Below are 26,131 nucleotides of genomic sequence, written 5' to 3'. Positions count from 1 at the left end.
ATTCAGACGGGGCCTCACTCACATGCAGGGATCTTAACACGAGCCGACCACAATATTCGGCGGTGGCGATAGTAATTTACTTGAGAGAGTGCCACTAATAACATTATGGAAACGTTAACATTGCCAGATGGAGGATAGCACTTAGATAATAACCCAGTGTGTGAGTTAACTGTTCTTGTAGGAGAGCAACGAGGAGCGCGCATGCAGGAATTCTGACCATTTCTGGCACCGAGCACGCGCCCCACACGCGCTGCCTCCTGTCCCCCAACTCAGGAAAGATGAGGTTGACCAACCCTCCCCCTGGAACCAGGAGCTTGGGATGGCTAACGACCCCAGTCACTGTATCTTTACCCCAGGAGGGAAGTCACAGGTGACACCCCAGATTGGAGAAATAGGCACCTCCCATGAAGAGTGCGCTAAGGTAAGTCGCTTAAAATAACCTGTACCAATAATACTGATTGATAGAGGGGTTATAGATGGCCCTCAGTTTGAAGAAATTAAATTTTATATGAATTAAGGTACGAATATGACACACTGTATCTATTCTTATTGATGTTCATACTTGATAAGTAGCATTTTACCTGGCAATAATGTTAAGGAAATATTTTTCGTAGTGCATACGATTGAGATACCACCAGAGGGGACCCCTGGAGGCGCTAAAGGCTGAAATTGTTTGACGCCGCACTCGGTTACGGCCGCTGTCTGTAGAGAATCGGGTCTCTACGACACAGTTAGTGATTGATATCATGAGCATCGAGCTGCACAGCTAGCAAGTCTGGGCGCCTGGCCCCGTTAGTCACCTCTTACGACCAGCACGGCATACTAAAGATTACATATAACCCGGATCTTCCTAGCGTGTGGCAGCTGTTTTAATAATTAACAACGGGGCATAAGGAATGATATACTATAAGCTCTCCTCGTTTGTTACTGACACCATTGCTGCAGTGCTACACTGTGACTGGTATACCGGTCGCATGTCACGCCAAGAGTGAATAAGGCACGCCGCTTCTAGCAATATTCCAGCAATATCACGGCGGGGGACACCCGAAATGGGCTTCACACATTGTACCAATATGGGGACTCGAACCTGGATATTCAACGTGACGAGCGAACACTTCAACCACTAGGCTTACCCACCGCTCCTGTCCAAAGAGAAAACTGTTCGCCTGTCCAAGGGGAAAGCTGTTTTAGAATAATTGTCTTGTAGAGGTAAAGGTTATAGTTATTTATTTCGTTTTTTTATGGTCACATTCTGTGTAGCAGATGAATTGTATAAAGATATATATCCACATACTGTTCTCCGTAATAAGTGACTTACCGTGGAGATCTATATTCATGTATAAAAAATCATTCATAGTGTATATGTTGGTGGAATCGAAGCGTATGAACGGTACAAGGAAATACCAGACGTTGCCCTCAGAATCAGCTTCATTTAAGAGTTATGGATAACGTTTACAAATCTAACTGACATTTACACTCTTTTCTAACACAGAATGACTAAAATGAATCAAAGATGTCCATTGTAAATGATTGCAAGAACTCTAGCAAGCCTACAGCTGTTTAACCCAACAAAAACACAGTGAAAACATATCGGGATGACCTATCATAATGATTGCATTTATATCCGAAACATCGACTTATTCCTCTATCTATCTATCTATCTATCTATCTATCTATCTATCTATCTATCTATCTATCTATCTATCTATCTATCTATCTGTCTGTCTGTCTGTCTGTCTGTCTGTCTGTCTGTTTGTCTGTCTGTCAGGCTGTCAGGCTGTCAGGCTGTCTAGCTCTGAGTATACATAAATGTCCTTCTCTCTCTCTCTCTCTCTCTCTCTCTGTCTGTCTGCTTGTCCGTCTACAGCAGCTGTTGTGGCTGAAGTAAGGTGGGGTAGTGGGCGGGGATGAATTAAAGATATTTCCTCGAGTTTCCAATGTGAAGGTTTACGTTCTCCCATTGGACGAGAATTCAGAATAACAGCCGTATCTGTGACATCATAGTCACGTCAGGGTCCTGCTCATACCTCGGATTAAGAAAATAGAATTATTAAGCACTTTCGAGGTAATTGGTGCCTAAAATGCTCGGAGATTAGTTTACATCCATAGTTTGTAATTAATATCGTTATAAATTCTGTTGGTAAACGCGTTGCCTGGTTCCAAACCTATATAGACATTAAACACGAACGTCAGCATTGCCTATTTGTGAGGTAGAGGAGGTTAGGGGTGAAATGGCTTGGGAGGTGATGAGGTGGGTTGGGAGGGAGGTGGTGGGGTTAGTGATGAGGTGGGTTGGGTGACATTGAGGATGAGATGGGCAGGTGGGTGGGTTTGGGATAAGACGGTTTAGGGATGATGTGGGCGGGATGGGTTGGGAGGGACGAGGGTAGGTTTGGGGTGGTACAGGTTAGGGGTGAGGTGGGTGGGATGGGGTGACATGAGCTAGGGGTGAGAAGGGTAGGTTTACTGATGAGGTTGTATGGGAAGGTTTGGGGGTGAGGTGGCTTAAGGGTGAAGTGGGCGGGAGGGAGGTGGGTGGGTTTACTGATGAGGTTGGTTGGGAAGGTTTGGGGAGAGACGGGCTAGAAATGAGGTGGATGGGTCGGGGTGAGACGGACTGGCGTGAGGTGGGTTGGTTTTAGGGTGAGATGGGCTGGGAGGGAGGTAGGTAGGTTAACTGATGAGGTAGGCTGAGAGGATATGAGGTGAGACGGATGAGGGGTGAGATGGGTGAGATTGGGGTGAGATGGGTAGGGAGGAAGGTGGGTGGGTTTGTGGATGAGGTTGGTTGGGAAGGTTTTGGGTGAGGTGGACGGAAAAGGCGTGAGGTTGGTTGGGAGGGAGGTGGTTGGGAAGTTTTGGGGTGAGACGGGCTAGGGATGAGGTGGGTTGGTTTTTGGGTGAGATGGGAGGGAGGTAGGTAGGTTAACTGATAAGGTTGGTTGAGAGGATATGAGGTGAGACGGATGAAGGGTGAGATGGGTTGTGAGGAAGGTGGGTTGGTTTGTTGTTGAGGGTTGGGAAGTTTCGGGGTGAGGTGGGCTAAGGGTAAAGTGGGTTGGGATTGGGGTGAGTTGGGTTGGGAGGGGGGTGGGTAGGTTTACTGATGAAGTTGGTTGGAAAGGTTTTGGGTGAGACGGGTTATGGTGAGGTGGGAGGAATAGGCGTGAGATCGGTTGGGAGGGAGGTGGGTGGGTTTACTGATGAGGTTGGTTGGGAAGGTTTGGGGTGAGGTGGGTTAGGGGTGAAGTGGGTGGGATGGGGTGAGATGGGTTGGGAGGAAGGTGGGTGTGTTTACTTATTACTTTATGTGTGATTATTATACACATACGTGTCTGTCACATATGTGTGCGACATAGGCGATGTAACATGTAATGAAGTATGATGAAAATGTTTCACCTATGTACGCGTGAACATCATCATGCCAGTGTGTGTATGTGAGCAGGTAGTGTGACTGCTGATTCCGTACCTTACCATTGTGAAACCTTACCATTGTGAAACGAGCGCCTTAAAATGGAGGTAAAAGCTTGATTAAATGGAATTTGATACCTGATTTAATCACATTTTGATGAACCACAGAACCAAACATTCATCAGTGCAGTAGTAGAAGATAAATGCGGCCCTTCTGTATATGTGAGTCACTATATGATTGATGCACTGTCGATATGACTTAATCCCTTCACTATATTAACAAATGGGAATATTCACTCATTTTAATTCATAAGCGACTTATTTGTGTGACCAACGTACATCGTTAGGCTGACCTTTGTTCCTCACTACAAATATTAAACATAACATATTTACAATGTGTAAAGTATCTCCTACATTGTATATGACTTTGTAGCGACTGAGATTTTGTACCGGTGTTGACAACTTGCCGGATAAGACAGCTGCTGGTTTTGATAGCTTCCACTGTATATACAAACTCGGGTGGGTTGGTGGCTTGGTAGATGATACGTCATAGCTTGACAGCCAGGGGCATTGCTCATGATATTAATCAGCGGTTAGTCTCGTCCCTGATGAATTGTGTGAAGGCCAGCGTCATATCGTCATACTGACAGATTATTGTTGAGTGGGGTGGCGTGGGTGTGCGTGAGTGCATGCGAGAGAGAGAAAGAGACTGACAGAGAGAAAGAGAGAGAGAGAGGGAGACTGACAGAGAGAAAGAGAGAGACTGTGTGTGTGCGTGCGTGCGTGCGTGCGTGCGTGTGTGTTATATGCCACTTGCCCTCCGACGGCTGTACTATGCTACGAGCGAGAGACAGTACAGTACCTACGCACTCGTGCAAGTGAGGCAACGCCGGGTCAGCATGTATTACAAAACAGTTTCACAAAGGTATAATATGTTATCTTTATTTATGAGGTACGGAGCGATTACGTACGCGATATGTCTACCAATGGAAAATACTGTCGATGAAAGGAATTACCATCTCTAAACTATATCCGTCAGTAGCTAGGAATCACCGAATAAAAGAAAGCGAACCTTATTTGTCCCTGGGCATTTGCCAGTCGCAAAGATTTCCGTTTGAGATTGATTTTGGATTTGATTTACATTTTGACCGCTTGGAAGTAATGTAACATGTCACATTGAAAATATTGTCCAGCATCCTCCCCGCTTTATGCGTTTGTGCTCCTCTCTCTCTGCATTATAAGTAGGGGAAGAATGAAGGGAAAATACTATGGTTCAAGGACTGTGAGACAGACATATATGTGTGCGTGCGTGCGTGCGTGCGTGCGTGCGTGCGTGCGTGCGTGCGTGCGTGCGTGCGTGCGTGCGTGCGTGCGTGCGTGCGTGCGTGCGTGTCACTGCGACATCCACGCTATGAAAGATGGCGAATTCAGTTCTTTGTGATTTTTTGCCTTTTATATGTACGGGCTAATAATCGATTTTTTATGAGAGCATAAATGTGTTCTGTGCTTTAACCTACATTTTTTTATGTCCTTCTCTTCGCGTTAACTGGACATCCACCGGTGAACGCCTGCGTCTCTAATTCCATGAAATATCAGAATGCACCAGACAACAAAACGCGGTCAAGGTCAATATCTCAGATATCCCGGAATACGGCAAATCTGGATGTTGCTCAAGTAGGCCTCAGGGTATCGGAAAACGCAAATATTGACGGTCATTGATTAAATCGGCATTCTAGCATCAAGCCAGGGGTGTATGGTAATTCAACCACTAGAAAGAATGTGGTAATTAAGAAACAGTTTGTGGTGGTAGTGGCTGTGACGTCACCAGTGGTGATGACGTAGTAGACTGACTAATATGGGAGAAAAAGCAACACAATTGATACTGGCGTGATAGAAACAAGATTAAGTCTGGGACAATATGGATTAAGTTTGGGTCAATCTGGATAAAATTTAGGACAATGTGTTTTACCCTTTATCCTCTACACTTAAAGCATATCTTCTTGAAAGGAATTTATGAACATGTATGTGCTCACGGTCCAGTTGGAACCTACAATGAACTCTCCTTTAAGAAGGACAAAAAAGGTCATTGTTTGCTTGTGAACGGCTTTTTTTCATATTCTTTTAACTTGTAGTAACCTAACATTGTCCCCAACCCCTCCCCTTCCAAAAACACCACATCCCCCACCGCGTTCTGGTGGCCCCGCCTATTGTTAAAAGTAGCATGAAACTGAACTCACTCACTCACTCACTCACTCACTCACTGTTAATGATCATGACTATATTTTGCAGCAAAAAAAAATAGTTTCTCCGGCTACAGTATAAATCAGAGCTCCAGATAAGGCGCGTATTTGCGCCTTTTATTCAATAAAAGTACGCGTCAGAATCACGTAAAACCCAATAGGTCTATAACACATTGCGCACTTTACCCAACCAGCTAAATTGGCTTGCGTATGGTTCGTCGTGGCGCACAAACTCTACAACAGCATTAGCTGATGGTACGCGATGCCTATTTATACCTATACTGCTATAGCCATAGCCACTGTCCGGGGTTTACTCATAGTTACATGACTTGCATGTTGAGTATTTAGAAATGCCCCCCAAATGTTTTGCAATATGACAAATACTAAGAACTTTTCGTCTATTGAGATTCTTTTATATTTATATATTTAGAAGAGGTAAATACCCAGTAACGATAGGGAACACTGTGTAAAAGTACTCAGTTCTTTTAACTAGTGGGAGTATACAAAATGCTAGTTGCATAAACTGCAATTACTCATACATAAACAGACATGGGAGTAAATACCCAATTGCTTGAAATAGTATCTGGATTCATTTGATGGAGTATTTACAAAATACTCAGACGCTGTTTTTTCAAATGTTATGTGAATTTTTGGACAGTCAAAATATACTCACAGAAACAAATAAGGGAACGCATGAAAGAACATGAGTTCTTTTATTTATATTATATTGTAATTTCACCTACAGTGTCATACTTACCTTGTGAAGAAACCAGCAAAAGAATGAAGACCACTTGTTCTTTCATACGTTTCATACTTTCATATTCCCTTCAATGAGTGTATAGACGAAGGTGTGTCGGAGCACCTGTCATCCTATAACCTGTTCCACCGTACAACAACTGATTATCAGTCTTTGTATAGTTTCGACACATCGGCATGGTGTGGGTTCTATAACTCCATATTGATGGTCTTTTGACCGGCGTGGTTGTCATTGATTTCTCCCAACATCAATTACACAACGCTTGATGAAAATGCCATCTAATTTGTGTAACAGTCTACACACTAAATGAAAAGTCTATCATGAATCCATTACACTAACATCAGTAGGAAAGTGGACCGCAAATGATTGGGCAACCGTAGTTAGTTGTGTAGAGTGTGTTACAAGACCTTCACATTTGTCAGTCAATAGTAATTATATAGAGCATACTGTACACTGCTGTGTCGTAGTAATTACCTGTACAAAATTTATTTCTTTGTTGCTGACAGCGCATTCAGCATGAGTCCACCTATATGAAGGTCTGCGAGTCTGGATCAGATATGTCTGGGATTAGCATCATGTCATCAGTTTCATCAACTCTTACAAGCTTAGGTTACGGTCCATCGTCCCTATCTGACTCTACATCGTCTGTGTCTGACTGTAGGTCGTCCCTATCTGAGTATACATCGTCTGTGTCTGACTGTAGGTCGTCCCTATCTGACTCTACATCGTCTGTGTCTGACTGTAGGTCGTACCTATCTGAGTATACATCGTCTGTGTCTGACTGTATGTCGTCCCTATCTGACTCTACATCGTCTGTGTCTGACTATAGGTCGTCCCTATCTGACTACATCGTCTGTGTCTGACTGTAGATCGTCCCTATCTGACTCTACATCGCCAATGTATGACTCTACATCGTCTCTGTTTAATTCTATATCGGCTCTATCTGACTGCACATCGTCTATGTCTGACTGTACATAGTCTATATCTGTCTCCATATCGTCTCTATCTGGCCCTACATCGTCCCTGTCTGATCCTACATCGTCCCTATCTGTCTCTATATCGTCACTATCTGAGCCTACATCGTCTGTGTCTGACTGTGCATCGTCTCTATATGAGTGTACATCGTCTCTGACACAACGTCTCTGTCTTACTCTTATTGTTGTGACCGCACCCTCGTCAGTCTACTGTTCAGTTTCCGCATTGGTAGTAATAAGGCGGGCGTGGTCATTGGGTGTGGTCATTGGAACAGTTTCGTTGATATTGTGTGGTTACGAGGCTTGTTTCCGGTGGTAATTACCTTTCTTGGTGTTACAAGATCATGTTCCCTCAATGATGTATCACTGGGTATTTTTAAAATGCAGCTTCCTTCTCTTGTTTGATGCACTGACACTCGTGTTAGTTGTGCATAGGCGGATCAGCGTGTGTGTGTGTGTGTGTGTGTGTGTGTGTGTGTGTGTGTGTCTGTGTGTCTGTCTGTCTGTCTGTGTGTGTTCACGTGTAAGAAAATGTCAGAACACTGCCTGCCAATACAGTACATTGCTTCCTGACGATTAGCGTTCCTGGGACGTTTGTATCTGGGTGATTGTACGTCACTATCGTAACCTTAGTGCAGTGTTAAATAATGGGAGTTAAGGTTAACCTTATTTGCTTCGTGAAAGGAAGGAGTAGTGATATCTGGTTCAATGTCCTGTTCTATTCAGTTTACTGACAACTTAAACACTGGTACTTAATGTGAACGGTATACGTATTCCACACGTATTGAAATGATCACTTCATTATCATAGCAACGAAGATCAACAGTCGCCTTCTGAAGATCTGGATACGTAGGTCAATAAAGTGTAGTGATATTTAGACATGGACTTACGTGTTCCAACAGTCGAAATTTGGCGTGGGCGTGTATCAAACATGTACTTGTGTATACGTCTGACAACATTAAACCGTCGTGACGGTGTTGGTGTGAGATGCACATGATGTTGAGTGCCGCGCTAACTCCGCATATATAGAGGACCGTTAGGTATACTAACGCACTATTGATGTACATACCATGAGCAATTCGACCGCGGATAAAGATCAACTCCTTGCGACTTGCCATCTTCGTTTTTGTTGCTTCTGTTTTGTTGGAGGGGGGTGGGGGAATTAATCCTCCTATGCAACACTTATTACTGGTTATATCAATCACCCACGCACTTACGCACTCCAAAGGGAGTTGCCCTCAGTTACCTCTCTCACACCCCTTGAGAGTGCCAACGTGTCACTCTGCCCGTGTAAGCCTGCTTGTAACTCTGTGAGTATGTGTGTCTGTCGGTCTCTGTGTATGAATGTGTATTTGCGCACGGGTATGTAACTGCGTGTGTCCGTCTTCAAGTGTGCGTGTGCGCGCGTTTGTGCCTACAGGCTGGTATAATGATGTCCACTTCATTGTATCACAAACAGAATCGTGGCGGGATAGGCTGCACGAAAAAATTAAATGCTTCTCGGGCACATCTTTTTTAAAAGTGACGAGGGAGGAACACCTTTTACAGCTTGGAAAGTTTAGCACGTGTTAATGAGTTGTAGATTCAGTCACACTTATTCTTACAGACACTCATTCTTATAGTGGACAAATGGATGATCAGGAAGCGACCAAGTCAAATTATTGTTTTAAAACGGCAATAAAAATATGTTACGCGCACAATACAAGTGACACGCCGATGCTCGAGAAACATTTCACTTTTTTAATTTAGCTTTAGCCAGTCAGACTACGTCTAACAGCCACATCAACCTTATCCCACAAAAAGATCATACTGTTTGACTTGACTGATTTAACCTGCGGCGTAAAACAACAAACAAACAGCCAGGGGAAATGTTTACTCTTTTAATGGCGATCTATAAATCAACCAGAGGATAACATACAGTTGCAAGACAAAATATAAAAAAGAAATAATTACTTGACGTAATTAACTCCGTAGTTGTTTGGAACGCGGGAGATGTGCCCATACTGCCAGCCCGATCACAGCACACTGTTTACCTGTATTGGCAACCGCGGCATGCATACAACAAGATCTAGTTAATCCTTATTGCTACTGTAGGATAACATCAAACACACAGCACGGCAACAACTGCTGTATTGTCCTCCAGTCGGAGACTGATTACAGTTCGCAAGATGGGAGTTCAGAACCTCAAGGAAATCAATTTTATGCCCTCAATGTGGTTTGTGCAAATAACAAGAATTCCAAGACAAGGTCATATTTGAGGAACAAGATAATAGGTTACCGGTGTGTTACCAGTTAATTTCCGCCCTTGAATCTCACGTGGCCATAATATATTTTAATGTGATCTTCATTAAAATCTCACAAATCTTCCATTGCTCGGTTGCCTAGAGACCCGGGTTAGATTAAGAACAATGCGTGAAGCGTTTTTCCTGATGTTCCCCGCCGTGATATTGTTGGAATTTTCCTAAAAGCGGCGTAAACTCACTCACTCACTGATGCCTGGGTGTCGTTTGAGAATGTAGTAATACGGTGATATTTCTGTGTAGAAGTATCGGTCGTCATCGCCGAGACTGCTTAACTGGACGAATGGTGTCTAGACATATATATCGCCAGTCTATCAGTCTGATGTTTCAGAATGTAATGTAATAAGTTTTGTGGTTAAACATACCATAACAACATATATTTGAGGAATATTAAAGTTCACCTCTGAAGGGTGCACATAACCACATATATTCCCACTGACTTCTACGGTGACGCTATATCTTTTTAAATACCTAAGCAATCAACAACTAGTACATGTGCATGTCTGCCTTAAAGAAGCAATAAAATATGCATAAATTTTCCGCCTCACCCATCTCCTTTTCCCGAGAACCGGAAGCTAAACTGCTCAATCCTAGTTCCGCACAAAATGTCAACCGCATGAAAATACACGTGGTCACATTCAGTATAAGTTGTCGTGTATTAATAGATGGTGGTACTTTTAAAAAACACAAAGCTCTTACGAAGTACCATCCTATCACAGCTGTTAGATTGTCTACACATTCGTAACTACTCGTGTCATTCCGACAAGCCAGATGGCGTCTCGTACCCATCTCGTGGCCATGTTTATGACTGGGTCCAGTCTAAGCGCAAACGGGCATGGAGATAAAAATTGTCTAGTACTATTATCAAGGAAAGATAAGTCTGAATTTCCAAACATAGCTCTTAGAATACCCAACATCCCGTAGACAAAACAGCAATACGGTCATTACTTTTGCATAGATGTTTTAGTGTTGAAAGTTGTCCATCCTTACGCTCAAAGTTTATGTTTAAATTGTGCTTGGTATAGTTTAGCGATTTTTTAAAAGTTCAACGGGCGATTTGATTGGTTTGCCACGATTCTCGGCAATGATGGCGTACAAGAGGGGTACGATTCTTCTTGTAGGTCACGAAAAGAAACGAGTAGTTACGAATGATGGTCTACTCTGCATTTATGGCTACGAAAAGTGCCTGTTAAATTGCGGGATCTGATTTGGTGTAGTATAGCATGAAGTATGGAATAAGGTGAAGGATATATGAGCGTTCCAGCTTTTCCGAAGACCGTACGCATGCACGATGACATAGGGTCAAATGGTACACAAAACCGGTGGATCTTTCTAATGCCTCTGTTCTGGAAGACAGACGGTATGAAGGCTGTAGCAGCCATCTGGCATCATGGCAAACAAATAATAAATTTTCTTGCTTAATGAAGAAGTTTCCGTTGTCAAAGTCTATCACTCTGTCAAACCTGGAAATGGGCATTTTCGGATATTATGGATAATAGCAAGGCTTTGTAAAGTCAAGGAATTAAAACATTTATCGATCAGTAATCGGAATACACTTGACTACACACACATATAGGTTACCTCAAGTATTCTGAGTGAGTGGGTGACTGGTGATTGTACTATCGACAGTATTACAGCTGTGTTGCGTCGAATTTATCCTTAAAGAATCAAAACTGAGCATGTACAGTACGCGAAAACGTTAAAGAACACCTGATTCAATCCTTTTATTGCGGGTAATCGTCTGTGATGTGCTGCAGGAAAAAAGGCCGTCGATATAAGTAGAGGATCTCAGATGAATTTTTCAAGCATAGAATACTACTTAAAATAATGTTTTTCTTACCTTGTTTTGACTAGTATCTGGCATTTCTCTTGATACCGACACTCTTCAATCTCCGTTGATTGGTTGGTATAAACCAAATGCATCGTATAAACACAAGAGACAGGCTTAGTTTGACACATTTCCACACAATTTATATTGTGTTAAGGTCTGAACACGTATGAAAATTATTTTCTTTCCACAGTTAAGCGCTAAATGTTTATTATTCTTACACCAAGCATCATCTATTTCCGAACAGCAAATTTTCGAAAGCATTAATAAAGGAGTCTTTTTTAATAATTCTTTGAAATAATACTTGGGTGTACACATTACTGTATTCATTCGAAACTGTCAAAGACCGAATGCGATTACCTGGCGTCATACGACAAAGTCGTCGATCGCTTCTCTGATCAGACAATTTAGGCCTCCCTCTCAAAGCTTTGTTTTCAAGTGGACGCGGGCAGAAACATTTTCCAGATTCCAGATTCCAGATTCCAGAAGCAAGTCCGGATTTCCTTGGGCGTAGGTTCCCAATCACTGGTCTTCCTGGGGCTCCTTTTCAGCTTAAAAACGGTTTGTTTGTTAGTATCAGAATTTTGTATATCCATAGACTAAGCGTTAGCCTAGGCACACAGCACCTCAAAGATCACATAGGCAGATCCAGAAGGGTGCATCCCTTGATAATCTTGTCTCTTTACTCTACTACATTTAAAGTGGTTAATGGGGTATAGTTATAGCAAAACCACCTCAAAATGTAATGTAGAACAATTGGTTTATTCTCCTTATTTCCGTCATCTTGAAGACGAGATAGAATCATCCCCATCCACCGACTGAGATACAGATTCTATCGATCTTCCATTGGAACACAGCACAACACAACAAGCATGTATATATAATTGTATATAACCCATTACCGTTACAAAAGTGCCTTCATTCTGCTTTCCAGTTGTTAGAATCTCATTTACGAGCAATATATCGTTGTATCTTTCCCCTAATGCAGTAATGCAATTCAATGCCATGTTTCATACTGGTCTACGTTTATCTAATTAAAACCACTTCCGGTTTTGTTGCCATGGTGAGTTTGTTAAAACTCCTGGACAGGTTTCATTTCCTCTCTCTCAACAGGGGCACATAAACAGATCGATACGGCCCCTATCGAGCATACTCTACCTGAATAGCCCAGTTTCGTGGACGGGGGTCGGGTGCGGTTGAGTTAATCAAGTAGGGACAATAAATAGGGATCCCTTGGCATTCCCTCTCCCTCACTCCTTAATATATGTATTATCGTTACTAAATATGATTATAATGATCATGAACAATATTATTAAACTAATGTTTCAGTAGGATAAAAAAAACTTAAGCGAATAAGTAAAAATAATGTAACGATATTCGAGTATCCATGACAATGCTTGAATAAAAACTACTATGTATATCACTGGAACGGACAAGTAAAATGTGTCAGTTTACGTGATATTAATGAGGTTATAAATAAAGTAACCCGGGATTTGTTTGTGCATTGTACACTGACAAACATATGTAGGCGTGATCGTTAATACACTTCCATACAATTACATACATCCAGTTTAGTTATTATCACCTTCAGTCCTCTTCCAGTCCTGCTGAGATATATCCGCGAAAATCCGGGTTATCAATAAATGCGTTTGTCATAAGAGGCGACAAACGATCCAGTGGTCAGGCTGGCTGACCTGGTTATTGCGTGGATCGGTGCCCATGGTTGCATACTGGATTGTCTGGTCTAGACTCGATTGTTTGCAGAGATGTGTCACTCAGGTGGAGTATTGCTGAATGCGGCAATGAGAACAACGAAACACGCACGCACGCAAACACGCGCACGCACGCACGCACGCACGCACGCACACACGCACGCACACACACGTAAGTCTACAGATCTCATGACCGTTTAGCGTGACTGATAGTAACTTTCATTCTTTAACAAAGACTTACGGTGGTCGTTTCACTACGGTCACCTTATGGAACTGCCTAGGTGGGCCTATCGCCTTAAGTGCCAGAGACCGGTAGTTGTGAGTTCATAGTTCAGAATTTCCCAACAGCATTGTCGTGCTCGTGGACATGACCCATCATCTGTATTACGCCCTGCTTACCTCCAGTATAAATCTGACGGTCTGTAATACACATGTAAGGTTCTTCAAAGAGACATTGAATACAACTGCTAACAAGAAACATGGTTGACATATATAGTTATACTGCTGCGTGTTTACGATTTCTTGTACACGCAGTTATGCAGTAGTTAGATCTTCTTTGTTTCTGAAAAGGTACGCCACCTTCACCATGTAATTCCACCGACTCACTTATCTTTCTTGTTCAGCTTGTTGCTGGTTTCAACAGAGAGGTGGCGCTGTACAGCACACTCGCCGTCGGTCTCGGGGGAACCAACGATTCAGAGAAATTGCGAGATGAACTGAAAAGCAGTCGTCTGAGAGCATGTGATCTGGCGCACCAAATCAAGTCAAAACTAATACCGCTGTTGCAAAGGTAAGTTGTCGAAGTTGTAATAGCATTAAAGATGCTAGATAGGTACACTGGATGAAACAAAGGAGGTCAAAGAAAAGACAAAAGGCTGCGCCCAGTGGATGATTTCGACCATATCTTGAGCATTTGTTTCGGAATCACTGTTCAATCGAGATCAGTCAGGAGTTCCTGACAGTTGAAGTCTTCCTGCCCCATCAATGACACGGTGACAACACAGGTAAAGGCAAACCAGTTTGGTCCAGTCGAATTTGAGAAATCAACTGGACATGTCGCCCGACCCAAACGGTGCAGTCATGACTCCATAATATACAATCAAACATAGATGCAGACTGTGGGAAAAGCAGAAGTGTATTTTGTAGGTACTCGTGGATAAAACCTTTACCCGGGTACGTGCTTGGGCGTGTTGCATTATGTCCGTGGGTATGCGTGTATCAGTATAATCTTCAAATACGTGATCGCTATGTTTGCCTCAAAAAGAAGAAGGCTGCGCGCACCTGCGCACCACTAGTGGATCAATGTACGTATGATGTAAGAATGTTTTGTCCTTGCAGCAAAATGCATCGTCAAGAGGCACAGGGAGACCTGGAGCGTCTGTATCGGCTCTTCTCTGGCTGTCTGGAACTGTTGGAGACCCAGCTGCTCAAGATGGCGTCACTCCAGCGAACGTTCCCGCTATACTCAGGTACTTAGTGCTCCGATGATCTTGATAAGCACCTGGGAATCCTTTCACGAAGCAACCTTTGCTAAGGTTAACCATTTAACTACCATTCTTTAACATTGCACTAAGGCTACCTTAGCGGCTTACGACTACCTCAGTGCATTGTCAAACGAGGCCATGGTAGTTCTCTACACTGTGAATAGTAGTCACTGACATCCCGTTCATATATACAGCGTTTACTCAAATGCTGTTGTGTAATCATGCATGCACTATGTGTAAATATACTCAGCGAAAATTAAAAAAGCAATGTGAATATGTAGTGCACACCTATTCATCCAGAGGGGAAATGTTTTCCAGTCAGTGTCGAATAAAATACCTTGCTGATAGGAGGGTGACAACTGGAAAAAATATTTCAAACTCTCTATCGAGAGGCTGTATCGCTAACAATCGTATGACGTCATAATATGACACATGTATCACACGGAGTTAAAAAAAAAACTTTGCTTAGCTGTTTTTGTGTTCACTATGTTCATTGGTCACGAGGGGACCATGGGTTGATGTACCCAAACAAATGATGAACATAAACAAACATCGAGGGTACATCAACCCATGGCTCCCGATGGATCATTGAACAACGTATTTCTCTTAACGAACACTTCACTCTTGATTTTGAACTGTTTGAAGCATGGGTATCTGATCGTACACTTTGTGAATAAAACGATTCGAATCATGCATTTTGTTGTTTTTCCTGCGGGTAATGCCTTAGTAAAGTCGCCGGGGTATAATTCCCTTTCTAATTCACAAGGACTACGTTTCAGCAGATTCAGAGATTATCTCCGTTCCATCGATTTTAATTCGCTAAACATCGGTTATTTCCGTGCATTATCCGTGACTCCGTTTTATTAAAGAAGTACTACCACGAAGCACCGAATGAGTTGCCATTGGCAGCGGCATACATTAAAATGCTTAGCCAATCGGAAAACGACGTTTATGTGCGCAGTTTATTTACTGACTTTCACTACTTTGTTTAAACTATTTCATACACTGCATCGTTTGCACACTCAGCTTAAACTTATTTAACCATTTTAAAAGCAGTTTAAAACTTATCAGAATATGTTTCACGGATATTAAGAATCCAGTCGATGAGCAGACGCCATTTTCTTTACATGTTATATTGTCGGTAGCGACATTATCTATTTTAATAATGAAACAAAATGATAGATTTTGTATATTTAACATGACGGATACATAAATACGTTGTATGCTTCTCCCTCGGGTAATAGTGTCTGATGTGTATGCCTTCTCGTATCAGTGTTATCCCTCGCCTGCCGAGCACCACTTAAAATATACACTGGCCGCATATGAAAGAACCATTTGTTTTGTATTATTATCGTTTTTTTACAAGGATTAATATCTTTTATATCAGCAACCAGTAATGAATTTATTATGGACATCTATGATACATTAGAGCCGATACATTATGAAATATTCCATCGAAAACTTAAACATGGATTAAAAAGCATATGGTGAATAAATTATAAAAATTATCAATCTCGTAAAGACCATTATAGATCTATGACTGCTTTGGTCGCAAAATTATTCCGGTAAATAAAGGCAACAGATTTCCTCCTTGAGCAAATCCCTGTACTGTTAACGCAGAAGCTACGTGTGGTCCCAGTATTGAGAGATCATGCCAGTGTAATGATAGTCTGAGGTAATTTAGCAGTCAAACATCTGAAAATGGACGGGATCTTGGACAATCTGTAGGTCGGTAATCCATTACATGTTTCATCTTGTTAATGAAACGCCTTTTATCTTAAGGAACGCACAGTACATTAATTAAGAAAGCATCGACCTTCTTCGGAAGAAACGATCGTACAAGCTGCGTACTAGCTTTGTCAACAACCCTGTCCTGGCGGGCATTTTGTTTTAATCAGATGAAGGTTCTTTGAGTGGAAGTTCACAACCTGTTATTTCATGGCGGAACTGTTTGTCGTAGACCAGCATAGGAACACTGTGTTAGATCCATGGGGAGTTGCGTTTAATTGTTATGTTTGAAAGGACTTTTAGAAAGAGACAATGAACCACTCAAACGATATTCAGAAACAGTATGTGACACTAGATACCACTGGTTAGCGTGTTAGCATTCCCACCAGTTCATAACTGTGAAACGTTTAAAAAATGTCCCATTGAAGGTGAAGGCTGTTCTAACCAGTAGCTAAATGGGTTGTACAACCTCTGCATATGCATGCGCGTGCGTACGCACGAACGTACGTCGGCGGTTATGTTCCAGTACATCAAGGATTTGAAGAAAGAACACTGGTGCATGATGACGTCAGACGCGGGAAGATAAACTGGAATGACCCTGGAACCATCTGGTCATTGAACCTACAGCGAAAAGCGAAGTGTGGCGATAACACGATTGGTCCACGTGTTCTTTAATAGACTAATGAACACGCAAGCTGCTGCTGATAGCAAACTCCATCTTTGACATCTTTTGTACGAGATGAGTGACTGGATATTTACTTTGGATAGTTGTCAGCTTCTATCACTGACGATTAATTAGTAGGAATATTTATTCACCATTCTCATCGTGCATTATGTGTGCACATTATTCTACTGCAATAATCAGAAGTCCCTGAGCGTGATAAGGCAATTACTGGTTTATTGACAGAGGAAGGTGTGCGCCATCATATTAATGGCAGACTGTACACGTACTCGTAACTTCCTGCGACAACATTCATGAGGCCGATCGCTTGAGTCCGGGATAAGCCGAACGACAGGTCGGTTCGTGAAGGGATGAAAAGTAACCAATGAAAAAACGCTATTCGTATCCACATACGGCATTCTTCATGTTGAGTGGTCATATGTCATAGTTTTGAAAGAACACCTGAACATGTATTTTCTGTATATAAACATGTTTTACAATGGTTGTATTAGTACAGAAAAGAAAAAAATCTCTCAGTCTGAACACACACTGACTAGATACGCAAAACCGACTCACTGTAAAAACCTTCAGTCCATCCACTCATACATACATACATACATACATACATACATACATACATACATACAAACATACAAACATACAAACATACATACATACATACATACATGGACAAACGCAAACATGAATGTCAGATCTCGATGTGAAACATAAGTTTTAAGCATAAATCTGTTATCGAGATGTGATATACAGTGCTTAAACAAAACCCCAATATTCGAGTTATCGTGTACCGGCCTGATCAGGCAGTCTGTGGCTGATATTAGAAGCAGCAATCCCTACCAGGATACGATGATCGGCAGTCAACCACGTGACCTCCCAATATCTTCAACTGACCCTTCACAGTACAATATATCTAGATGCATTGTACTATAAAGCGTTTCAAGTCGAGGGGTCATCTCAAAATTTGGATATTTAAAAAAACCCTTTAATCCTCACAATGACACGAGCGGCTGTGGTCGGGGTCGGGTGGTCAGGCTCTGTGACTTGGCTGACACATGTAATCGTATCGCAGTTGAGTAGATCGCTGCTCACGCTGTCAGGTGTCAGCGACTGGAGTTACGGTTTTCAATTGTTTACTGCCCGGCGTCATGTAACTGGAAAATTACTGAGCATTGCGTTGAACTACGAACAAACAAACACGCATATTTCGTGACAGACCAGTTCCATCAGAGAATCAACTCGGTGTAGTCGGATGACACAGGAGCGTAATGACAAGGGACGTAATTGCCAAATCCACCGATTATATACCCAACTCTCACAACAGTTTCTGTTTTGATTAAAAATCATTAACTGCGGCATGTCATAAACCTATTTGTACAGAAACTCAGTCTAACAATAGCTTTCTTTTCCATTTACTTCCAGTCCTGGTGACATATGGGTATGTGATTGACACACACGTCATATGGCCTGTCCGACATTATACCGGCAAAAGGAATCAGTCATTTTTTACAGCACTGATTGGTCACTGGTTTCTCATGTACCTGTGTACAGTAATACTGATGTTGTATTTTTAGATGATCCGATCCATGTTCTTGTTTTCATTTATGGCTGTCACTGAAAAATCCATTGAAAGAATTTTATATGTTATATTATAAAAAGTTAGACACAGCACTTTGCAAATGTACTGATAAACAAAAGAAATGCTGGCTTTTTGTCAAGCTGTAAAATAGAAGGCACAAACGCTTACTTAATGAAATTTCACTTTCGATAATTGCGTTTCTTTTGCTGTTCAGTACATGTATATGAATATCATTCCGTTTTACCCTTTATTTATTTGGTCACCGTTCTCTATCGTCATGCAACATAAGGTAGGATAATCTGTCCTTATGATTTATATACTCTGTCTTGATACTGCAGGTATAACAGTTTTGATCAAAACGGGTATATGTGAACCTGCTATACCATATAAGGCGTGTCTGGCAGTAGAACAGTTGGACACGCCTACATCGGACAAGCGGGTCCTGGAGAAAGAGGAACTACTCCGCCTTGAGAGGTACGTGAGACTGGAAAATGACAAATATAACTTTTCATCCATTATACAATGTACCCCACGTAGCCTATTTCTGTTCGGATTTAGTCTATCATAGCAAGGGGTGGTGTTGTAGCCTAGTGGTTAAAGCGTTCGCTGGTCACCCCGAAGACCCGCGTTCGATTCCCCACAAGGGTTCAATGAGTGAAGCCCATTTCTGGTATCCCCCGCCACGATATTGCTTAAAAATTGCTAAAAGCGGCTTAAAACTAAACTCACGCACAATACAGCACGCGGTACAGCACCATCACTAGTTTCAACTTATTCCACCATACATTGTAGTCGGGGCCGCTTTCGACGGTGGGGTGGGCTGGTGGTTAAGGCGTTCGCTGTCACAGAGAAGACCCTGGTTCCATTCCCTACATGGGTACAATGTGTGATGCCCATATCTAGTACCCCCTGCTGATATTGCTGGAATATAGCCAAAACCGGCGTCTGGCTAAAAGCACTCACTCTCTGGGCCGCTTTGCACTATAGTGAGTGGTTTTACTCCGATTTTAGCTAGTGAACTGTTGTACGTCTCCTTACAACTTGCTGTGCTTTGCAAGATATACTGCTACACAAGCCTTGGATAACATCTTCTTTATTTCGTATAGACCCGTGAAGGTCCCGGGGTACAATAAGCCTTCAGCAACCCATGTTTGCCATAAAAGACGACTATGCTTGTCGTAAAAGGCGACTAACCGGATCGAGTGATCAGGTTCGCTGACTTGGTTGACACATGTCATCGGTTCCCAATTACAGACCGCCACCATTTAGCTGGAATATTGCTGAGCGCGGCGTAAAACTAAACTCACTCACTCGCGCACTTATTTCGTGCGTGCGACGTGTCGATACAGATTATTGTAGCGTTGTCAAGAATCTGTACCGAAACGTCGCACTCACGAAATAAAACTTGTTATCCAGGAAGCGTGTTCTGTTGTACTTCACCTTCAAAGTACTCATCTTTGTCCGGCTTCTCATTGGCTTCTCCACTTTGACATATTTTGGCCTTCCCTAACTAATAACTTTTTATACGTTCTACACAAAAGGCGTTAAATTCAAATATGTGATAATTAACGTCAACCTTGTTCTTGACCTTTCGTTGAGAATGCAAGTTATGACGTATGTTTCGCACCATTATGTCGCATCCTTTTTTCGATGCTGCCAGTTTGGTGTCCATGTGTGATTTCTTACAGGGCGGCACGTGATATCCACGAGATATTATTTTCGGCCAGCCAGACAATGGACGTTCAGCCCTGGGACATCGAGCCAGAAGCTACCACGGAAAACATGGGTGAGAACTAGATCTGGTCTTCGATCGTCGGTGAATTTCAAACATCCATTCACGGCTAATTTACCTAATGGAATTTGTTTCAGCCAATAATCAAGCCAAAGTGTTCTATGGTGTTTTTTTTTTCTTTTTTTTTTATTATCTTTTTATTTATTTATATTTATATTTACACTAGACAACAGATATAACGCCGTATATACAAGTTCTACACCAAAGCGTACACATAAACGAACGATTAAAGCGTCAAACATGCATGGCAAGAAATACTTGATGGGAAATATGAGATCAGTTGAACCGACATCTCTATATCTATATTGTGGACCGTTTGACGTCACAGTGGAGTTTAGCAGAACCGAGAGTCTTATAATAGCATATGACTGGTGCCAGACAGATCCTGGAAGAATGGTGGATACAGTGCACGGAATGCCCCTGTTGGATTGTTGTCTAATGCAGCATATCATCTAGGTGATATGCTAATAATCGGCAATAATCATTTTTATAAATTGTATCTGTTAAATATAATTGTCTGGAACTGACAATCCAGTGTTTGGCATCATGATCTTCGATTTACGTAACGGCGATACAATGGCAAGCATCATTAGGTCAGGGACCAATTAGCCTTAGCGTGGGTTGACGAAGACCAGTTCTAACCCGGACCATCAAGGACACCCTAGGCGTGATACTCATTATATCAGTCATGTGTTTCCTTGGTAGCACGGCAAAGGAACTTTCTTTTAATATTTTGTTCTAACAAATAACAGGTAACGTGACAGAACAGCACACATGCTGTCGTAAAAGGCGAGTAACGCGGTCCGGTGGGTTGGCTCGCTGACTTGGCTGACACACGTCATCGTATCCCATTTGTGTAGATGGATGTTCAGGCTGATATTGGTGGAGACCCGTGAAGGTCCCGGGGTAGAATAGGCCTTTAGCAACCCATGCTTGCCATAAAAGGCGACTAACTGGATCGGGTGGTAAGGCTTGCTGACTTGGTTGTCATCGGTTCCCAATTGTGCAGATCGATGATCATGTTGTTGATCACTGGATTTGTTGGTCAAGATTTGATTATTTATCAAGAATATTGCTCATTACGGCGTGAAAAAACAACCAAACCAAACCATGCACTGTTGTGCAATCCAGTGAACTTACTCTCAACCAACTCCGTACTAATTAATGAAAGAATTAATTTAATGTATCTATCACTGTGACGCCCAGGATGTACATAAATAGTCCAGCTCCTAAGCGTGGGCCTGAATAAACGGTTATCATATGACAGACACGAATAGAACATTGGGTCCATGCTAAAGATTGATCGTTCATCACCGTGATCCTCGACTAAATTCCATTCATTATGATTATATTGTGGCTACAAAGATAATAATTATTCGTCTATACTGTCAAATGTACGTAGAGCCACAACAGTCTCGGCTGTATTTAACTATGTACTCCACTGTCCAAGGTATCATATGAACTCTGTAATTACAAATATCCTGACCTATACGGAGGTCACCACTTTCTACTTGTCTTACAGTTCCCTTGTAATGTGATTTGATGGTCTTTTCTCAATTCGTATCATTTGCATGAAGTTGTGGAGTGAGCGAATGGGTGGTGTGAGTGTTAGGTTTTGCGTCTTGTTTGTCATTATCCGAGATATATCATAGCGTGGGACACCGGAAATGACACTTCATGCTTTGCATTGCATTGGAATTGAACCCGCGCCTTTGGTATGACGGGAGAACGTTTAAAGAACGCAGCATGCCAGCTAAATGACGACGATCAGTTGATGATAGTAATAATGTTAAAAATGAAATCTGTTAAAGACAGTTGTCTGGAACTGACAATCCAGTGATTGGCTTAATGGTTACCGACATTGAGTCGAATGGGTCCTGATATTAGAAGTAAGTGAGTGAGTGAGTGGGTTTAGGTTTACGCCGCACTCAGCAATATTTCAACTATATGGCGGTGATCTGTAAATAATCGAGTTTTGGTCAGGCAATCCAGTGATGAACAGCATGAACATCGATCTTCGCATTTGAGATACGATGACATGTGTCAACCAAGACAGCGAGCCTGACCACCAGATCCCCTCAGTCACCTCTTACGACAAGGGTGGGTTACTGAAGACTGATTCTTACTCGGATCTTCACTAGTTCAAGGAAATTAGTAGTACTAGAACTGAGATATACAAAACACTGAGCCACGAACCTAGATACGTTAAGTAATATAGAATGAGACAGATCTGCATAGTTGTAACATAGTGCCACGTTCCAGCACGTAACATACACTGTTGTTTTACATCCTTATGTATGTTGTCGGTTCATAAACACATTGAATTCTGAAGTACTGAATGGGCCGATGTACGAACGGCGAACCCAAAAGTAGTCAGCTTAAGTCTATTCTCGATGTCAAATGTTTAAAAAACTCCCATTGTATTTTGAAGGAAGCACTGGCAAAGTCATATCCAAAGTTTCACATGATAACGTTATTTGAAAGGGGTGGGCAGCGCCTCCAAATTGCTCAAATTGCTTTACTGTGTATATTAATATATTAGTTTGATTCTTGCAGATTTCTACCAGTCTAAAACACACAAAATGTTTCTGGCATATTTTGTTTCCTGAAGGTTGTGATGCAATTACTTTTTTACTTGTCTTGGTTTTCTTTTACTGTATTTTTTACCTTTTTCTTTACTTTGACTTTGACATGGACTTTGTACATGTATTTCATATTTTAGTTTTTTGAGTCGGCATATATCTGACAAAGTCAGAATTTAAGTGGCCTTTGTTTTTTGTTGTGTCAGCGTTTCAACCTGTGAAGTTTCATTCCGTGAGCATATTTATCGTTGTTTAACGGCTACATCATGACCTATGCGCTTACCATGCGCTTACATTTTAGGGGGAGTATTCATTCACAGTGTACACAATTCTCCATACAAATCATCACCACCACCCTAGCAACGGTCCCTGAATATACTAGCCGGTAAAATATGTGCATCCTCCTTCTATTTGACAGATTGTGGAAAATCTATCAGTTCCAACAGCGACGCCGAGTCGGTCGTGGAGATATCACCAGTAGGTATACAACGCTTCATATATGTGGTTTTTGTGGACATGTAGTGTGTCATACAGAAAATAAGAGGAGATAAAACCTGCAGAGAGTGTAGAACAAGTGTAGACAAGTGCGACATGAAACATTTGGTATATTGCACAACACATGGAATATAACATGTTCTATGTTTAGTATAGGTCACACGGCTTATGGCATAGGACTGTCGGTTTATGAAATAGGACATATACCCAGACAGACATCGTCGATATATCCGGGGTATACGTTCCGATAAATTTCCACTATACCATGGATGCATCTAATTTTATTACCTCCCTTGGTTGGCTATTTACCCAATCAGTTGTCTCCGCTGGAAAGTTGAGCGTACCAATCAGAACTCACTTTCGCTTTTTAAATTATCTAACCGATTAAACTTGACACAATTCATGCAGTGGAGCTCTGAAAGAGATAAAGTTCTTGAATATATTTTTATGCAAAAGTTTCGGACCTGACAAATTGCCTGTATGCTTTTCACCCAAATCGCACTGCGGACAAACCTTCATAGCTGCGACCGCCATCTTTGTTGACACTGGCTAGCACGGTTGCAGCGGCATCTTATTTTGATTGGCTATTGTGAGAATGCGAAACCAGTGAAGGGAGGTAATAAAATTATCGGACCAAACCGTAGGTGCATCCAGGGTTTATCGGCAGGTATACCCAGGAGATAACGAGGATGCCTAACAGACAGACATAGGGTATATGGTACTGAATACGTAGTGTCTGGTATGACACATCCTGTCTCGCTACAGACACCTGGTCTATGGTATACGACAGCTTTACTCTACAACACATGGTAATGTGTCAGTATGACGAATATCATGTTGGGAATACCGTGTCAGGTACATTTTTCGTTGAACTGTCTAGTCTTAGATGGCCGATCACAATGATTGAACCAACTTGTATTAGGTAGTAAGTCATCGATAAACTAATCAAAATGCAGTCCTGAAAAGACAAGCACGGGAGCTTGTATCGCATAAAGTGGCAACAAGGTAGATATTGTAATTGGCGGGGCCCATGTGTCCCTTTCTTAGTGGCTAAGACAGTGACAATATATACGTTCATGTTATGTTTTTGTGTTTGTGTTACAAGGCTCTGTGAAGAGAAGACTATTGGCTGCCCAACAGTCCCTAAACCGCATTAACTTCATTTTTGCCTGGACCTATCTGAAACTCTAAAGCCCCAAATAAAGTAATTTCAGATTTCCTCAGGTTCAGGATTTTGAATCACCCTGCTCGGCTTTCAAAGAAAAGGTTGGTTTCATTACCTATAGATTTAGTGTAAGTGTGACAAGACTACTTCGGACGATCCTGTTTGAATGATCTGCGGAACCGACATTTACATAGTTACGTATTGTATTTTCAGATTTCTTCCAACGAAAGTTCCCGAAGAAGAAAATGCTTATGTGTCTCCTTGGTTACCTTGTCAGCCGTTATACTCTGTTCCAGTGTGGTTGGACTACTAGTGGGCTTTCTCCATGGCGGCCAGTGACCGTGGCACTCTGTGGCGCCGTTACTTTGTCGGTCTTTGCTGTTGTGTACCGAACCATTGACGGAGAAGCCGCAAACGGACAACTTCCGGTGATGCGGGGATTTGGCACAATGGGGAGTGACTGGGTGCCTGTCTGCTAAAAAAATCAACGGTAGAACCGGTACATAGTGTTGATCTTGACGCATGCGCAATCTTCATCGGATTTGGAAGGCACAGTGGAAATCAAATGTATGGACCCCGTACTGTAATCGTGATTCCAGTCAGCCGTATGTGTGATTATATATGTATATTTCAATGCTTTTCATAAAACTCCAGGCCGAATAGGCGGAGCGGCCGCGTATTTCAACTGAAGCGATATTCAGGTTCGCCAGGTTCCCGAGTGATCACGTGATTTCCTCATCACGCAACGCTCACAAACTGGACACAGAGCCGTCTGAATTCATTCATCCATGTTCGGTAATATCGTTTTACGGCGTGTATCACAGTGAGTGAATGACTGTTGTTCCAAGTCGCACACAGGCTAAACAGGTATATATAAGGCCAATCGCTTGTACACGTACCAACTGCAGGAGTCTTAGCAAAGGTACGGGCTTGTCTGAGTTTGTGGACACAATGTCAGATTACAATGTAATGTGCAAACGTTCTGACAGTAAGCGATTCGGAACTATATTTGTTTTCTGTACTTGCCATTTGTACAAGAAGGAAACGGATACTCTGAGCACCGACTTACCATACTGCAATACACAAACTTGCAATGACACTGCGATCGTTTTGAAAAAATTGTGTTGATACTCTGCCTGATGTTCGGCACTAAAGGGGGAAAAAAGACCGTCGGCTCGAAGTAGGCATATTATGTATTGGGGTATCCATGTTCAGTTGAAACGGTATATTCTCCTGGCTACGGTATGGTATTTCAGTAGACTGTGAAACAGTCGGACTATTACAAACAGTTATTTCACGTTGGTACGTAAGTGGAGCAGTTTCAAATCCATCCTTGAGCTCTATTTCTCATCTCATCTCTAACAATTAGCCCCTGTCGTTCAACCGCAAGGATCCAGGGTAGAAT

The 26,131-nt window shown here is 42.1% G+C and overlaps 1 protein-coding gene across 1 annotated transcript; it reads left to right on the top strand.

Moving 5' to 3' along the window:
• LOC137276698 (regulator of G-protein signaling 9-binding protein-like) lies at positions 1 to 25,826 on the top strand. The gene is made up of 7 exons (XM_067808319.1): positions 1 to 421; positions 13,846 to 14,012; positions 14,561 to 14,691; positions 19,031 to 19,166; positions 20,381 to 20,478; positions 23,485 to 23,543; positions 24,940 to 25,826. The coding sequence occupies exons 1-7, from the start codon at positions 320 to 322 to the stop codon at positions 25,063 to 25,065; spliced, it is 819 nt and encodes a 272-aa protein (XP_067664420.1). The 5' UTR covers positions 1 to 319; the 3' UTR covers positions 25,066 to 25,826.
• The last annotated feature ends 305 nt before the right edge of the window (positions 25,827 to 26,131 follow it).

The sequence above is a fragment of the Haliotis asinina genome, chromosome 3 (genome assembly GCF_037392515.1).
Source record: "Haliotis asinina isolate JCU_RB_2024 chromosome 3, JCU_Hal_asi_v2, whole genome shotgun sequence".
Lineage (NCBI taxonomy): Eukaryota > Metazoa > Mollusca > Gastropoda > Lepetellida > Haliotidae > Haliotis > Haliotis asinina.
Note: the sequence above shows the minus strand (reverse complement) of the source record. Positions and strands in the feature narration are given on the sequence as shown.

Excerpts from the sequence above, each read along its gene's own strand:
- LOC137276698 (XM_067808319.1), top strand. The coding sequence starts at position 320 with ATGGCTAACGACCCCAGTCACTGTATCTTTACCCCAGGAGGGAAGTCA. Across the intron at positions 422-13,845 it reads CCCATGAAGAGTGCGCTAAG|CTTGTTGCTGGTTTCAACAG; the intron begins GTAAGTCGCTTA and ends TTTCTTGTTCAG. Across the intron at positions 14,013-14,560 it reads CTAATACCGCTGTTGCAAAG|CAAAATGCATCGTCAAGAGG; the intron begins GTAAGTTGTCGA and ends TTGTCCTTGCAG.